At 42.4% G+C, this 17,645-nt stretch overlaps 4 protein-coding genes across 4 annotated transcripts; 3 read left to right on the top strand and 1 right to left on the bottom strand.

The window, feature by feature from the left end:
• Positions 1-341: 341 nt before the first annotated feature.
• EAF01_006881 (uncharacterized protein) lies at positions 342-2,061 on the top strand (the record flags this gene model as incomplete). Its single annotated transcript, XM_038915135.1, has 4 exons — positions 342-631; positions 708-783; positions 845-987; positions 1,041-2,061. 4 exons carry the CDS (start codon positions 342-344, stop codon positions 2,059-2,061), a joined length of 1,530 nt encoding a protein of 509 aa, XP_038768773.1.
• Positions 2,062-6,768: 4,707 nt separating this feature from the next.
• EAF01_006880 (uncharacterized protein) lies at positions 6,769-7,850 on the top strand (the record flags this gene model as incomplete). The annotated part of the gene is made up of 3 exons (XM_038915134.1): positions 6,769-6,826; positions 6,953-7,192; positions 7,258-7,850. 3 exons carry the CDS (start codon positions 6,769-6,771, stop codon positions 7,848-7,850), a joined length of 891 nt encoding a protein of 296 aa, XP_038768772.1.
• Positions 7,851-8,805: 955 nt separating this feature from the next.
• On the bottom strand, positions 8,806-9,441 carry EAF01_006879 (uncharacterized protein; the record flags this gene model as incomplete). The annotated part of the gene is made up of 3 exons (XM_038915133.1): positions 8,806-8,855; positions 8,920-9,008; positions 9,173-9,441. 3 exons carry the CDS (start codon positions 9,439-9,441, stop codon positions 8,806-8,808), a joined length of 408 nt encoding a protein of 135 aa, XP_038768771.1.
• A 3,185-nt stretch (positions 9,442-12,626) lies between these two features.
• EAF01_006878 (uncharacterized protein) lies at positions 12,627-16,141 on the top strand (the record flags this gene model as incomplete). Its single annotated transcript, XM_038915132.1, has 2 exons — positions 12,627-12,960; positions 13,014-16,141. 2 exons carry the CDS (start codon positions 12,627-12,629, stop codon positions 16,139-16,141), a joined length of 3,462 nt encoding a protein of 1,153 aa, XP_038768770.1.
• Between the last annotated feature and the right edge of the window lie 1,504 nt (positions 16,142-17,645).

Here is a 17,645-nt window from a genome sequence, read left to right as displayed (position 1 = left end):
GCCAATATATCCTTGGTGAACCCTTCAAGAGCTTAATACTGGTGAGATTAGCACATACATTTCTTATCGTTATCGGTAACTTTAGCTTTGCATAATTTTCATTCAGCCTTGTGAGCCTTTCCCCACTAATAAGATCTCAATGTCGTGACTGATATGATGACAAATTATAGCAAAAGAGTACGGAGTACCGATATCATTATCAAATCTTCTCAACATTAATAATACTATAGACATCATTTATGTGTTCGACGTCGGTTTCCTAGGACAATATAACATTTTACACCAACCCTACACTGGCTTTTTCCCACCAAACTTCGAAACCGTAGCTCATCACTCTCATCATGTCATCTTCATATCCTCCCAAGATCTCGACAAAAGACTCGGAACAACTTCTCGTAACCATCAAAGATTGGTCCATAGCTCATGGGTTGGCCATAAGGCCTCCACCGACATTTTTGCCTACAGAAGCAGATCCTCATGGTGTCTTAGCAACTACTGCTCCAGTCACTCTCTTTCCAAGTCCATTTCCTCGAATATGCTATGAGCAAGCCAAATCAGTCCAGAAAGCTTATAATCTCTTATACGCATCGATTTCTCAAGATGAAGCCTTTCTTAAAGATATAGTTCAAGAGTAAGAAGATTCATGGAATTCCACTTTACCATTTTTCTCTTTCAATGTGCGTTGCGTAAATTCTAACCATTTGTAGAATCCTCGAAGTAGATGATTTCATTGCCGAACTTTGGCGTGTTCATGTAAAAGTTAAGAGTGAAGGTTATGTTCAGGTATGCTATCTTGACCACCGAATTGATTCCAAGTGGTTGAGAAATACTGATTATTGTGAAGAATCTTTCTTTGGGCCTTTTCCGATCAGATTACATGGTCCATCAAGAAACATCAGATGCAACGCCTACGATTAAGCAGGTCGAATTCAATACTATTGCTTCTTCATTTGGGGGGTTATCCTCTCAAACTTCACATTTGCATAAGTTTGTGTCTATCAATATTGGAATAATTTCTGCATGACTGACCATCTTGTTAGATATCTTTCCTTGAGTGATTATCGCCTTTTCAATAACGATGCAACTAAATCGCTCAATCTCCCTGAGAATACAAGTACCAGTTCATTAGCACTAGGATTATTATCGGCTTTTGAACACTACAAAGGATCTACTCCCAATTCTGACTACGATATCTGCACACTCTTCTTGGTTCAAACACCAGAAAGAAATATATTTGATCAAAGACACCTTGAATATGAACTTCAAAAGCACGGTGTACCAGTATTTCGACTAGCATTTTCGGAGGTTCTCACCCATACCACAATAGCTCAGACTCCAAAGAGAGAGTTGTTATATTCACCACCAAGTAATCCCTCAAAGAAATTTGAGGTCGCTGTTGTCTATCTACGTGCGGGATATGGTCCTCAAGATTACACGACTGAATCTGCTTGGGAAGGTCGTTTTCAAATCGAGCGGTCAAATGCAATTAAATGCCCATCAATTTTGACTCAATTGGCTGGAGCCAAGAAAGTTCAACAAGTACTTGCTACACCAAGAACTCCTTCTACACCTTCAATCCTAGATCGCTTCGTCCAGACAAATGATGCAGATCTTGAGAAACTGGAAGACACATTTACAAACATTTTTCCACTCGATGAAACTCCAGCAGGACTCCAAGCCCGTAAAATCGCTATCGATCCAGAACGTTGTAACGGATATGTCCTCAAACCTCAACGAGAAGGCGGCGGTAACAATATCTACCGCTCCGCAATCCCTCCGTTCCTCATGTCCCTTCCAGAGTCTCATTGGAAATCCTACATCCTGATGGAAATCATTACTCCCCCACCTGTCCACAACATGATTTTGAGAAACGGTGTTATTGAAAAGGGTGGTGTGATCTGTGAACTCGGTATATACGGAACATGTCTATGGGATCAAACAACTTCGCAAATCTTGCATAACGAGGAAGCAGGATACCTTCTCCGAACAAAAGGTGATAAGAGTGAAGAGGGTGGTGTGGCTGCTGGTTTTGGGTCTATGGATAGTGTGGCTCTTGTTTAGTATCTATCCTCAATACAGCAAAGTTTTAGAATTGAGAGAGACTAGATACGGCGACCGGAATATACGGTCCAGACATTTCTTCAGCCACATCTCAATCAGATCTATTCTCAATCCAGCAAAGGCTTTGAGGCTCTAGGCAAAGACTAGATACGTTGACCTAAACAAACCTAGCATGTCCCACCCATAGCTTCAGCCACAATTCATTCAGGAGTTTCTTCGGCAAACTCATTAAGCAGCCGTTTAAATTAGACCGGAATCTTATATGGCGTGTTAAAATTATTCTTCATTCGAACATGTTTCTCGCGCTTAATAGGAGCACATCAATCCAATTAGTAATCCAGGGAAATTTAGCAGCCGCATTCCCGGTAAAAACTTATGAACTCGCTTAGAACGACATGCCTCCTTTTATACCATCACCATTGTTGTCGTTATACATTTTTATCATCCTTTACATTTCATTTCACAGTTTTTATTTATCTTCCTTTTTCCTTCTACTGTATATGTATGAAGGAATTCCGCAGGCTTCATGTGTGCTATGTTCTTTTCGTGAACCTTATCAAAGTAAATGTTTATGGGCGTTCAGAAAACTAGCTTTCAAGCTTGGGGCCACACGATTCCAATTCCCGGTACAGGAACATGTTTCAGGTCCCGTTACATGCATTCCAGAGATCAATATACTTAAGGATGTACCGGAAAAGTGAGCCACACGAAGGTAGACATAAATTTTTGAATCGCCATGAATTCATGCCGAGACTTCAACGGGTTGAGATGACTCGGGTCTCCATTTTTGAGAGTTTTGAGGATAGGCAGTTGATTGTTTTTGAGATGGCGAATAAAAAATATAGAAAATGGTAAATATCGTGAACATGTTTGACGTCTGTATCTTCATCAGGGATTTTGTTGGCGTTCTTATTTTCATGTCGGAGTTTGCGTCTAGTAAAGTAAGATGGTCAAATCCCTCAAGTCAAAGGCAAATAAAGTAGTTGCTTTGTTTTCCGAATACAAATTGATACTCAGTGGTTCCAAAAGAACGCTCTGGACTGAATGAGTCTATGACATGAAAAGTAAATTAGCAAATGGGTCAGCTACATTAGAAAATAAAGCAGTTGCTCTATTTTCAGTGCGAATTAGAGTTCGATAAAATCTTCAAACTAGACAAAGAGATGACCAACGATATAAATGTAAGCACGAAAATTCTTAGGAAACTTCTGAAATTAGATCTAGCTTGCTCTTGTGAATAATCCGGGACTAAGGGTCGGAAATAGAGAAGTGTCTATTCATTAATGTTGAACTTAGAGAAGCTTGATATTGGGCGAGGACAGCTTCCATGCGTTTGATTTACCCCGCATCGTAGACGGTCGTATTATTTGCATTCGAACGGTCAAAAATTGAAGGTGAATGACCGATGGTTTAGTTGATCGCAAATCAACCCGAAATTCGGAGAATCTTTGGCCGTCGGTACTGGTGATTACAAATGTTCTCCTTCGATTGTGATTACTAGATATTACCATGCAGCGGGTTCATGAGCCTGTATGTCAAAACATACTCGCTGCTAAAATCTCGCATGGAGATCTCATTTAGTCACTCTAGTCAAAGAATTAATTAGCTAGTTGAATGAGTCACATTCTCTGCGTTCAAGATACTAGGCCAGAAGGTTACAAGTCTCAAATCAACAAGGAGCTCGATCAAATATACCTGTAATCAGACTTGTTGACGATATTATCTTTTGGCCCAGAACCCTAAATGTTCTTGGCAGGAGTCAAACTTAAGAACTAACAAGAAACTACAAAACATCATAGGGAAGTAACGATCATAAGCATATGGTATGCAAATTCCGGCAATCGTACCTGTCAATTGAACAGATGTTCACTGTAACCTTATCATATCCCACCGTTTTCCTAATACCTTTCTTTACTGGCTTTTAATTTCGAGTTTTCTTTGCATACGATCTTGCACGTCTAGCATCTCAGGAGCTTTCTACACTACGACCGTACCTCTTTCGGGTCGCCAATTCATTCCCTTACAGCAGCCTCCCCGGATGGTTTTTCATTTGAGCTTCAATCCTTTTGTCCCACATATCATTCCTCTCGGAATAGTGTTCCGCCATTGTTCTTGATTCTCCAGCACGCCCGCTGCAAATCCTCCATGCCTTTCAACATACAACTTCCGAATGCGACTCAAGTTTTCTCGTCCTTACAAAATTTGTCGAATGTCTCCCCTTCGCCCGCCACATCGCCCTCTCTGCGACACTTTCACTCACACTTTCCGCGATCCCCCATACACTCTTCGAACTTGGCATAGCGGATGAAACGATTATCTCGCGTTCTTGGACCTCATCGCTCACATATCGCCATGGGATTGGCAATTGAGTAATACAGTCATACGAAATTAATTAAACGTTTCATCTCGCATTTCATCTACATTCTCATACACCTGCGGCATTGTTATATAGGGTAGAGCAGCAGAAAATATCATGATCTTTTTTATCTGCTGTGTGTCCGAGGTACTGATATAATTAAACCCACAAGGATACTGGAAGATGTGTCTATTGAGGGTAAAGATACCCCGGTGTCATCATGATAACAGCCAGCCATAGTAACAGAGTAGGGATTTTGTAAAATTCGACTCGATCAATCCTCTTGAATGTGAATAAATCTTTGAATAAGTAGATTTCCGTCAGTCAATTCTCTTCAAGTTTCATACCATACCGGATTCATGTAGCTTTATTTTGTCTAAACACATTTTACTTGATTTCATTTGATATTGTATGTGCAGTAGTTCATTCTTCGTCGGCATGTTTCAAAAGCGCCGTTCATCATGCATCATTACCTACAGAATTATTTTCTCAAGTCAATATGGGGTAGGTATTTGATATCTTGGTCAACAAGCACATCAACACGAATTCTTGGTCGTCAACATCTGGGAAAAATCAAGCACCTCACACAGAATAGAGTTCACCGTTATCTATTCAATGCAATAAGCAAACTATCTCCGCCTATTCTTCTTCAAGAAGATCTTCATAGCTTTTCACTTCCCATTCCGCTCGCCTTTTCAGTATAGAAATACACAAACTATTTGTAAAATGATGGGATTTAGGCCTTTGGATATGCTTTGCCCGATCTGCAAGCCGGAGTGTACGGCAAGCGCTTTTTCTTGACTCTCCAGATGATAACGCAATTTCAGTCTGAATCCTAGTTCCTTGGTTTGATATGTGAAATTAGATCATGAATTGGAGTAAATCGGGTTTCTTCGATTCAGGTGATGGATGACTTACATGGTTAGCGCAAAGTTTCCATTTGAATTAATTTTGTAATCGCGCTTTCCCATTTCAATGCTGACATAGAGTTTATTGTTTTCATGTGGGTGATCTAGAGTGAAGAGTTTTCAAACTCGATTTCACGATTTCACGACGAGGGAAGAATCTGATGGGTCGGTTCATGGGTATCGTCTGAATTCCTGCTTTCGGCAGAATGAGATTTGTAAATTTCGATATGATTTATGTACATGGTCATCCAGTGATGTTCAGTGACTCTTGTTGATGTAGTGAGATCGAGGAATTTGTCGAGAAGGAATTTGATTTAGTGGTGTCCGCTAGCATGTTGATTAGATGATTCTAGCTTCTAAAACCTTGCCCGACAGCAGCCCGGTTCAGCTTGAGGGGTATTCTGAATCAAAAGATGGGCATTATCAATTAATCATAGTATGAACGAATTTTGATCCATGATTTGTATCCGTCCAAGATATCAGCTTTGGAACTAAGCGATGGTGATATTCTTAGGCACGCACGCTAAGCGAGTCAACGTTCCTGAACTTGACCATATTCGTAACATATGCTCTGAGGACCGTATAGGTATCCATTTTGATGGTATTGACATGTGGAAAAGATAGCAACATTATTCGGAATTTTCTCATCAAATTGATACCCAACACCATACGGAACACTGAAGTAGATCACTCGACAGAGCAAGCTCTCAGGAGGTTATCGGAAGACACATGTTTCATTACTAATGAAAACTACATAGCTCTAAAGACCGGTGCCGCGCTTGTTGTTGTTCGCTGTTGCCAGAGTTCGCGCTTGCGCTTTTTGGAAGTTGACGTTAAGTTTCGTCAACACTTGCCTCTTTCAATCTGGGGTACCAAGCTTTGATTGAATGGTCTCAAAATTTGACTTCGAATAATTTCAACACTAGATTAGCATCTAATCATCTGATTCCTAGAACCAGAAAGAAGTGAAAGTAACTCAGCTCGAAAGCACCTGTCCCAAAATCTCGACGAGCTCTGAAGATACTGTCTGAAAGGCAAGATGACTGTGTTAGGATTTTCCGGTCATGTAGATATACAACACTTCATACATCCATCGTATAATGCTCACAATGCTATAGGTTTACCGCTGAACGATTATCTATCATACTGGATTATTAGGTTTGGCTAAATCAAGTTGGCATCAATGGACCAAAGTAAGTCTGAATGACACCTTGGCTGATGAAATTTCCAAGCCATTAACTTGTTGATCTAGTTACCACTAGACTTGTAGCCAGTCTGAATGCAAATTCGAAGTGTCCTAAAATCAAAGTATAAGTACTTCTTTCAGACCCCAGTAATTTCAAATTCGAATTCGAGCAACTGAGATTCATCACATTCGTAACATATCCTACAATCATCTTGAGGTAAATCACAACTATTTACAACATCTTCACTCAATTCACAATGCCATTTAACTTACCTGGAATCGACGCTGCTGACCTTCGTCATTATATCAACCTCGGTTAGTATTCAATTGACCCTGTCAACCCCCTCGCCCCCCTTTGATCACATCTTCATCTCAGTTTTATCAGCCGAAACTTCATACTGCTCCTATTTGTATTGTTTTATTTGCTGATAATCGTACCAGGTCTGCCAACCGAGAACCCTGTCCCCGTCTTCCCCGCTATCTCTACCTCCCATCTCCCCGCTGCCGCTGCCTCTCCTCTTCCCGCTGCCGATGCCCCTCTCCCCGCTCTCCCTCTCCCCGCTCTCCCTCTCCCAGCTGGTAGTAATGCCCCGGCTGTAGTTGCTGCTCCTGTCGAAGAGCAACCGGTCCCTTCGTGGCCAGGCAACCCCAAGGTCATAACTGGTGGCCACCAACCTCTGAGTAAGAACCTCCTTGCCTGTTATCTCTCCTCATTTGGGACAATCAAAAGCTAACCTTTTTATAAGCTGTCTGGCCGAGTACCAGCAACAAAGACTCCTCCCTGAACTACGTGCAGGGCAAGTACGAACTTGTTCCTGGAGGGGACGATGTTGTGGGTTCCCACGCTTGGCTGCTGAGGGGCCATCCAGGAGCTCGTGAGGGGTCCACTGCCCGGTTTTTGGTTAGTTTGTTGGGGCGGAACGGCTGGACCAACAACCGGGTCATTGTTGACGCATATACAAGAATGTATGAACCGTGCGTCAAAAGGTTTACCGGTGTGGTGGGAAGCGCCGAGTATGTGGATCAGTGGAAGAAGGCGGAGAGTCTTATCCGCCAGACAATGTCCAAGATTCAATACAATGACTTGTTCATCAAGAAGGATGATGCAAGCATTGTTGGGGATGAGGTGAATGAGGGTGAGTGTCTCTGGCGTCTTAGACAGCCTGAGGACCCCCCTAAGCCAGACCCCAAGAAGGGCAAGAGGGGCCCTAGACCGCGTGGAGATGGCGACGGGGATGGTCCCGCTGGTGACCCAAATTCCGCTCACAAAAAGCGCGATGGTGGCCCAGAAGACCAACCCGCCGCCAAGAAGCGTAAGGGCGCCTTAACTGGCGGATAAGAAGGGCGGCGCCGGGAAAAACAACGGTGCCAAACTTCCTAGCCTGGTTGTTCATGACATCTTTGAACAATCTAGTATTGATGATGGGCTCCCAGCTGGATCGGTGTCGTGATTTCTGGAGCAGCTTGTAGAATTGTTGACATCATGACATTGAGCTACGACTTCTTTCTTTCTTTCCTTGGTGGGTTCGATTCCCACCGTTTTTTGATGTTATTATTTGGGATTGAATGGGATGAAGTCAACAGTGGCTCTTGGTTCATGGTCGACGCTCTACATTCTTCGGCACGATCATAGCAGCTTGGGGGGTTTTTTGTGCGCCTGCTTCCTGTGTCTTCAACTGGTATGATCTTTTCCCCTCGGATTAGAGACAAACGCAGAGCCTCACTATAGGGAGCTCTAACTCTGAGGTGTCCGTTCTTCTAATCTTGGTGCTGAGAAAAGATGTCATATGATGGCAATCAGAGTGTTAGACACAGCGCGTTGTTTCATTTCCTTGCTTGTCTGTTTGTTTGTCTGTTTGTTTGTTTGTTTGTTTCTTCTTCTTGGATAGTGCTAGCCTCTGAACATGGTTTTTGCTCTTTCTAGATTAGAAGGAGAGTTTCCCATGTTATTTACACAAATGTGAGAGGATAGCACAACGGGAAACATTAGCGATTGCATATTTCAGTAATTTATAATCATCCAAATTGAAACCAAATCAAATGTGCAGTGAAGTGAAGAAAATGAATTCATGATTGGAGATGGTAGTTCATTTGTGATACCTTTATTGAGAAAGATGCCTTGACTGGTAATGTTCTCTTCGACATCTTCCCCTACATACTGCCTTGGAAGTATGGTACCATTCGCGCCGCCCAAATTCGATATTACATACACACACCAATCGAAAAGTAAGTCTTGTTACATCTCATCATCCATTCCATCTTTCATAGAATTCATGTAATCATGTCCATTTGATCTATGCGCTTCCATCTTGGGGCTTCTTGTATTGGAGGACGTCGATTTTCTCTGTTTGATCTGGGTTAGCTTCTGCTTTGGTAAGGATTAATGGTATTTTAGAGGGAGTACTTACGTTGAACTGCGCTCATAGAACTTCTGTTCTTCCCATCGGCATCTTGGTAGTTGTTCATTTGTGCCTCAGCTTCTACATATACCAAAGTTCTAAACGCACATCAGCATTGGAACTTTGGGATATCCTTCTTTCTTTTGGATTTCCGAGCTCAATATCTGCCTCTGCCAATATTCACACATGAGATATACCCCCACTGAAGAGTTTCTTCCTAGGTAATTTTCTCTCCAAATATCAAGAGATCAAAAGAACTTACCCTTTCTCCAAATTCGAAATGAAATCTCTCTGTGGTCCCTCTGGCAAGAAGCTCACTACCCGAAACCAACTAGTCTTCTGATTCTCTCCTCTGCCAGTGTTAGTACCAACCGCATATTTCATAATTTCTTGTCCTTGGCTTGTAGCAGTTATTTCAGGCTTATCAGCGAGACGGCCAATGAGTGTGAGTTTGGCGAAGGAATTATTGCGAGCGCTGGTGGAGAAGTTGCGAGAGAGGGTAGATGGAATATTGCGGCGGAGAGCGAACATCTTGACGGTTCTGGAGGAGTGGACGATTTGTAGCTGGTTTGTGGAAAGAATGTGGAATTTTAATGAATGTGAAATGATTGATCTTGATTTTTTTCTTCTTATCGTGGTTTCTGTGTTTGGAGATTTTGCCTGAGGCAAAGATATCAATTATTCCACCCGTGCGTGCATTTACGAGCATTTCGAGGTTCACAAGAAGGGCCATACCATTGGGATTTCTATCAACCGAGACAACTGGAGACAACTGAGGACAAAAACCTGGGGAAGAATTAGCTTTCATTCTTTATCTTTAAGATCATTGCAGTTACCAGGTATTGAGGTATAAATTTCGATTGAAAGCACAGCATTGAAGATATAAAGAGCCAAGCAGCAAGCGACGAGCAACGAGCGACGAGCAGCATTAATTCCATTGGGATTCGTTGTGTTAAGATTGAGGAAACTTCATCACTTGTTGACCAGGGCAGAATTCCGACCGATAACACAGCATTGAAAATAAAGCAACATCGAATTTATTGGTAATCCTTGCGTGATATGATACTTGGGAAGAAACTACTTTCGCCGTTGAATCCTTTGAGAGATCACTTAACCCAACTTATTAGGCATTCCGATTGATAGACAACAACACAACATTCAAAATGAAGTAGGATTGATATCATTGGGAATGATGCGTCTTTACATTTACGCAGTTGAACGTACGCCATTCTTTATTGACACCTGAACCAGGATTTCTTTGAACGCAGCGTCGCAGGAAGAGATATCTTGACATCTCGATATCTTGGATTTGATCGGCGACCTTCAAAAGATTCCAAGATTCCAAGATTCCACTCGTTTTGGTTTCCTTGCGATGTCTTACTTCCGCTATGGTCACTCAATCGTCTTCAATGCTCGAACACGAAAGGTTCAAGATCATGCCAGCAGATCCCCAAATAAATATAACGTCCTGTCATCACGGATACGAGCATCATATGTGCATCTCTTTATCCAAGAGATTTTCAGTTCAACCATCTCTTTTAATGCCTTATATGCTGGTCTCAGCTACCACAGACACAAACCTTATCTACCCGAGACGGTGTTACTTATGATGTCCTGTGTCATCACCATCATCTTGGTTGGAGAATTTCTAGATGGTCGTTCTTGTATCACTTGTTGATGTACTCCAGACTTTTTAATCTGCAGAAAATGAAATCGTGGTATGGATTGCATGCTTCATCAGAATCACTTCGCATGAAGGATTACAGCTCTTCACCAATGGCCTCCCGCTCCCCATCCATCCCCCCACACCACAAAACATTGTAAGTCTTTGTATCACAGGTTCGTTCGAATGGACTTTCTTTTGAATTTGGTTCAGACTGGATCTTTTACCTGTTCAAGAAGTGCTGCATATTACATTGTATGCATCGAAGTAATTATTGGCATGAAACGGAGACCTTTTTCCAAAAGTATGATAGGTCGGATGAACACCGGAAAGCTAACAGTGTGCGAGCGGGAGACGAACGGAGTGAACCGAAAAGGACCGGAAAATGAAGGGGGAAGGTCTAAAAGACACTCTCGTACCTGAAGCTAATCCTTATGGGGAATTGATTCCTTGAAAATATCGAAACAACTCCCGTATGATTACTACACCACCTACCTAGCATCTAATTCTTCACCCTAACATTACCATCTGCTGATTGTGCTTAGGTTCCTTAGTTCTGTGTACTCTGTACTTTCGAAACTCATTCCTGGCATACGAAAGGTACCTAGGTACCTATTTAATGCTGGTCAAGCAATATGTACCATCAAGCAAACATCGTTAAGCAATATATAATGTCCAAGCAATATGTACCGGTTATGCAATGCACAGCTTATTTTGTATCTTCTTCATTGGGAAAAAAAGAAATCATTCAATTATATGGTTAGTTATGATCGAACAAGACAATGAGAAAAAAGCAAGAAGTTGAAGAAAAGAAAATAGGTGAGAGAGACGGGAGGTCAAGATCATTAAAAAGAAAGATCGAAGGAAAAGAAAAAGAAAGTTGACAATCAATTGATTTACTATAAGTCAGCCTCAGTATGGTCAATGCTAACTATAGTACTCAGACTGATCGGTAGATCTCCCCACAGCTCCATTTTTGATAGTAACCTAATCTCGCTACAATGAGTCTAATACGGGTTCTCAATCTACTTCAGGTCACAATTTCTTGATTAGATTCAATGGGATCATTGAGCAATTGGATCATTGAAACCTCGACTAGACAAATCAAATCCATCAGAAACTTCAGACAGATCTGACAGACACAGCAAGCAAATGAACTCCCATTATTTTGGGCCGATATCCAAGCTTTTTTCTCCGATTCACCGAGTGTTGTCTCTCGAACACATCAATTCATTTCCCTCCATAAAATTTGGGTGTGGCTTTGACGTTGAGAAGAGAAAAAAAGTAAGGTATACATACTTTCGTGGCACTGCATCGCATTGTTTGTAATCCCTACACTCCCAATTATTTACTTTCATGCATCATATTTTTCGTATTGCAGACGCCTTCCTGCAAGTGCAGGATGTTAACTTTAAAGGCGGGGGTTATATCAAGCTGCAGGATAAATGTATCCGTCAATGGGTCTGCTTTAAACCAACACCCAAGAAGAGTCTACCTTGCAGTAGATCACCGCGGACCGCGGACCGTCGAGAGTTCCATGTCGAATCGTTCATCGCAGGCACATTGATTTCGAAGAACACATAAGAACCAACAATGCACAAACCCACCCACTTTGTACCAGACGATTCATCATCGGATAGCGTAATTTCTCATAAACGCCTTCGCGCCTACACTTAGTATCTCCGTCAAAGTTAAGTATCTTTACCTGCCACATTTTTATCGGGTCTTGACATGACTTCATATAATATACCTCCTCATATCTTATCTGTATTCAGATGAACCATCAAGGCTATTGGCACACTACCTCACGCCTTGTTTTAAACATTCGTTACACCCCCCCTTTCCTTGTTCTATAATCGTTACTCTTCTTCTTCCAATTCACAATATCCGTGTTTCATTTCCATGCTACCCATGTAATTTTCGAAGCCATACACACTACACGTCTATACATTGAGGGGAGTTTTGGCAATAGTTTCCCGTCCCACCAGGACTACTTTTCTTTATCTCATGATCTAGTACTAGATATCCGGGACTAGTTCTAAGAGTTTACACAATGCAGATCAAAGGGTCCGTGTTGCTGGTATTGGGGGCTTCGATTCAATGGGTTTTCGCTGCACCATGGAATGTGCGGGTCCAGGAACGCGACAACTCGGTAGCTCTATCTTCGAAGATCACTTCTACCTCATCGTCGATCTCCAGTAGTGCGAAAGAGCCGCAAGAAAGCAATGATAGCTTCACATCCGCTTCAACCATCACACACTCGCAAAGTACTTCTTTGACATCGACTACATCAACTTCGAATACAGCAATGTTGACTTCGACCGCCTCAGCATCCTCGATTAGTGCAACAGCTACAAGTATATCCGCTACAGATTCAGCTTTCAATTGTATGAATCGCCTGCCCTCATTGAACTTTGACAAGATGCTGACATTGAAGCAGCTACAATATCATCCGGCGAGTTGCCTCTCCAACCCGAGATCACACCAGCCTTTGCTATTGCAGGAATTATTCTCATCGCCACTGGCATAATATATACTTTTATTGGCATCAAGAACAGATGGCTACATATTTCACTTTCAGTAGGATACCTTGTTAGCATTGCAATCACGGTCCTGATTCTTTTTGTAATGAATCTTCCAGTGAGCAATGCGGTGGAGGGAGCATATCTCGTTGCAATTGTGCTACCTGGGCTCATCATCGGGGGGTGCTCTTTGATATTTACAGAGGTGACCGAGGGCCTTGGATGTCTTTTGGGGGGTTTTTGCTTCAGCATGTGGCTGCTTGTAATGAAAGCTGGCGGACTGATCACTTCGACAGCCGGGAAATCGATTTTGATTGCAGCCATCAGTATTGCTGCTTTCTCACTATCTTTCAGTCACCATACTAGGACTTATGGATTGGTTGCATGCATATCATTCGCGGGTTCCACAGCGATCGTTCTCGGAATTGATTGTTTTAGCAGAGCTGGCCTAAAAGAATTTTGGGCTTACATTTGGAACTTGAATCAGAACCTATTTCCACTGGGCGCGACTACATACCCCGTGACGAAAGGAATTCGTGTCGAGATTGCCGCAATTTTCGTCATCTTCTTAGCTGGTTTAGTGTCACAATCAAAGGTCCACAAGATGATCCAAGATCACCGTGCGCAAAAATTAGAAGAGCGCCAAGAAATCGCAAGGGTCTTAGAAGAGGAGGAAATGAGTGTAGGAAGAAGAGTTGAGGATCAAAATATCGCAGAAAAAGAAAGATGGGAAAAAGTATACGGCGAGAAGGTTAAATCGGGAGATGAATCAACACATGATTCTGTAGCGGGTGATTTGGAAGATTCCAAACGAAGGCACTCTAGCACGATTACTTCTATTATGGAACTCGATGGAACAGAGGTTGAAATTTCTGAAAAATATTTACCTACTCGATCCAATGTTACTGGTCTTGTTACGTTCAGTGGAAAAGGGCACGATGGAGCGGTTACAGTTCGCGTTGCTCGAGATGCGACACCCGACTCTGAGCGAACCGAAGATAAAGTTGTTATCCCATCGCGCCAGTCGAGTCAAAAATCGGGCAGATCTCAACTATCAGCAAACATAACTGAAGGTAAAGCTGTGGTTGTTGATAATGAAAGTACCCACCTAGCAAATCTACCTTCACTACGCCCTACAAGTAAAGCCCCACCACCACCAATGACAGTCGCACCAGAAGTAGTGCCTCTTCCATTCAAGATTCCCGAAGATGAGATGCAGGATAATCAATCTTCGATTGCTTCTATTCCTGATGAAGAGCTAGCGGTCAACGGCACAACTTTAAAACGTACATCCAGTGGATCGAAAAGAGATTCACAAAGGTATTCGGAAGAGCAAGGTATCAGCACAGACGATTCGACGACTCCTTATGCCGATGAGACTGATCGCGCAAGTTCTATTGCGGCAACTGTGGATGATCTCAGCGATGATGAAGACAGGGATATAGAAAGTATACGATCATCAGTTATTAGCCAGGGCACTCCTTTACCGGATGTGGACTTCCCAGCACAGGGTGATCAAAATGAAGAGCAAGGTCCAGAGCTGGTGACTGTGAAAGTGACGACTGAATCAGAAGAAACTGCATCCGGACATATTCCTTTGTCCCCAATGGATTCTACGACTGAAGATGCAGATAATAAGGTGGCTAGTGGAACGTCTGATGTCCAGCAGAGTTCGGAGCTTCGGCCAGAGTCGGGAATTACTGTTGCCACTAATATTCTCAACACCCCCCGAAATGAAATATCACCGAATGAGTCAATGCCACAACAAGACTCTCTAACAACATGTGGGGACCCAGTACCGAACACGTCAAATTCCACTGTTGGGGAAAGTCTTGAAGATGCTGACAATGGAACTGAATCAAAACTCAAGACAGAGTCATCCATGACATCGGCGCCTGACACAAAGACTACGAAAATCACGAAGGATCAATTGCCTGCCAAGTTTTCGAAAGTTGTCATGTCATATCGTACCAATGAGTGGGCCAAACATTTAAGCCATGCAGACTCACCGGAATTGGAAGAATTGGATATTTCCGAGAGTACTTCTGAGGATCTCGAATCAGAATCGGCTGTTCCCGTGGATGTTGAAGCACTTCAACAAACAGCTCATAACGCTCTTCCACCACCAGCGATACGATCATCTTCTCAGCAATCAATCTCTCCAGGTCTTATCCGGTCAAGCTCAACCCAATCAAATATGACGCCTTTCGCGACGATACCCGAGGGTTCTACCATTCATGGACAGGATTCGTCGACACGAAACTCCTCGCAACAACCATTAGGAGGATATGAAGTTCAACGATCATTCCGCAATGCTTCAAACCCAAGCATTCCAGAGCAAATAGTTGAATCACCTGGAGAAGAAATTCAATCTTCCCAACAACATTTTTCGCAATCGATGTCCCCTGCATTCGGAAATTCTAATACACTAATGAAAAAACGAGACACGATGCTCCGCAATAGATCATCTTATTTCCCAACGAGAAACTTTTCTACACATTCCATGCCGATACTTGAGCCAAACCCACAATCTCCATCACGATTTCAATCTGCGTCGCATTCTCAAATGGGTAGCGAAACCGGTTCAATTCATAGCCCTCTACGGTCTTATCACGTCAACAAATCAACCCCAATCCTTCCCGAACACGATGACATACCACTTTCTCAGCGTCGCGAACTTATTCGTCGATCTACGACTCAACCTCTAGCTGCCCCTAATACAAATCTCAATTCTCATCAACCGAAGCGCACATCGGCTATTCAAACACCCCTGGTTAGAGAACAACAATTGGCGATGTGGAGAAACAGTATTGCAAATGATTTGCAAGTGCAGAAGAAGAGAGAAATGGATACAGTGGATAATAGGAGGAGTGTACTTTGGCAGGAGAGAAGAACAGTGGAAATGAGAAAAGAAGGGGAGAGGAGGGCAAGGGAATTGAGGGAAGAGAGATGGGAGGGGAAAATTAGGACAGCTGGTGGGGAGATGGAAGAGTTGCATAGAAAAATGATGAGTCGAATGCAAGATGAGGCGAGGAAGGTGCTTTGATTTGGAAATCAAGGGTGGCGAGGGACAAAATATAGTACTGAGAGTGAAGGGTAATTCTTAATGGTTTAAGTTTTGGATGGATGAGAAGGAACTAGACGTCTAGAATTGCTGGACACCACGGATGAGATAAAGTTCTTGTATATATGTATATCTACAGTTTGGGGAGATAATCTGATAGTCAAATTGGGAATGGGGTTGGATTAAAACACGATACATTAGTTGCGAAGCAGGACAACATGTATTGTCAAATATAACGGGATCAACGATACTGGACATACGGACTTACTGATGAAGTGCTTTAGGAGAACGCCCTATGGATGGAAATGACACTGGCACTGGTAGGAAAAGGAGAAGATTCATCATATATAGTTTTTACCACATAGTTGGATATACTATTCTGGTGATCAATCTTGGGCGAGAGATAGCTAGGAGCCGAAAGGCATAGCCAGACTCGTTGATAATGGAAGATTAATTATCTACTACACTACATCCTAACTTATGAATCTTAATTTTTCCCATTTTCTTCCTCAACTCTGCTATTAACAAGTCGATCACTAGACTGAAATACAGAAATGTAAATCCAAATCCAACCCTTCTTCTCAAAGTCCCAACACTGAACAACGCACGCAGTAAACTAGAATACGGAGTAGGGAGTAGAAACATCGTACTTCGTACACGAAGTTCAAAAACAGATCATCATCCACCATTCTGCTGATCACTCAATTTGTAATTTGTTTCGGACCTGCATGCTTCGAATATTCTTCTGGAAGGAAATTGGATTGTGGTTACCAGCTAGAAGCATGCATAGGGTCCACTGATATTCATTTGGTGATCAATTTGGTGATCCTTGATGCTTGAGGGATGTCACATGTGTCATGTCTGAGAGCTATGAGGAAGGCATTGGGCAGAAAGTGGTGGGTGTACAATGGGATTTAGTGAAATAGGAGGAAAATTTAGTATGAACATATTGATTTTATTTGAATATTGGTTGGCAGTGTGTGGTGTATTATTTGAGGTTAGGAAGGTTACTGTGAGATACGTAGATGAGGAAATAATTTGCAATTACATGACCGGACATGCCCACTCTACCAAAAACGAGAGAGAGTGAATGAAGTCTTGTAACTTTCATCTGTCAATGGAGTCTTACAGTCCGTCAATCTAGTCTCACAAGCTGTCAATCGAGTCTCACATTTCGGACACACCGGAATAGTGGCTATGATAATTTATATCGCCATGCCACATATAACATGGATACAAACAGTATCAGGGATTTTTAGCATTTAACAAAAGTCCTTTCTTTTCAAGTTTAGATCAGATGAAAAACTTGAAGCCTCAGTAAGGCTTGCTATGATAAATATAGATGAGACTATTAAAGCATGAGGTGGTGGTCCCTTCAATTATCAACGTCATATGCTGGCATTATGCCCTCTAAATGTAATTTCGTATCTTGAGCTGGGGGCTGATGAGTGTAACGAGGCTGAAAGTATAATCGAACCTTTTAGGA

This window comes from Botrytis porri, assembly GCF_014898465.1.
Source record: "Botrytis porri strain MUCL 3234 chromosome Unknown BPOR_009, whole genome shotgun sequence".
Classification (NCBI taxonomy): Eukaryota; Fungi; Ascomycota; class Leotiomycetes; order Helotiales; family Sclerotiniaceae; genus Botrytis; species Botrytis porri.
Note: the sequence above shows the minus strand (reverse complement) of the source record. Positions and strands in the feature narration are given on the sequence as shown.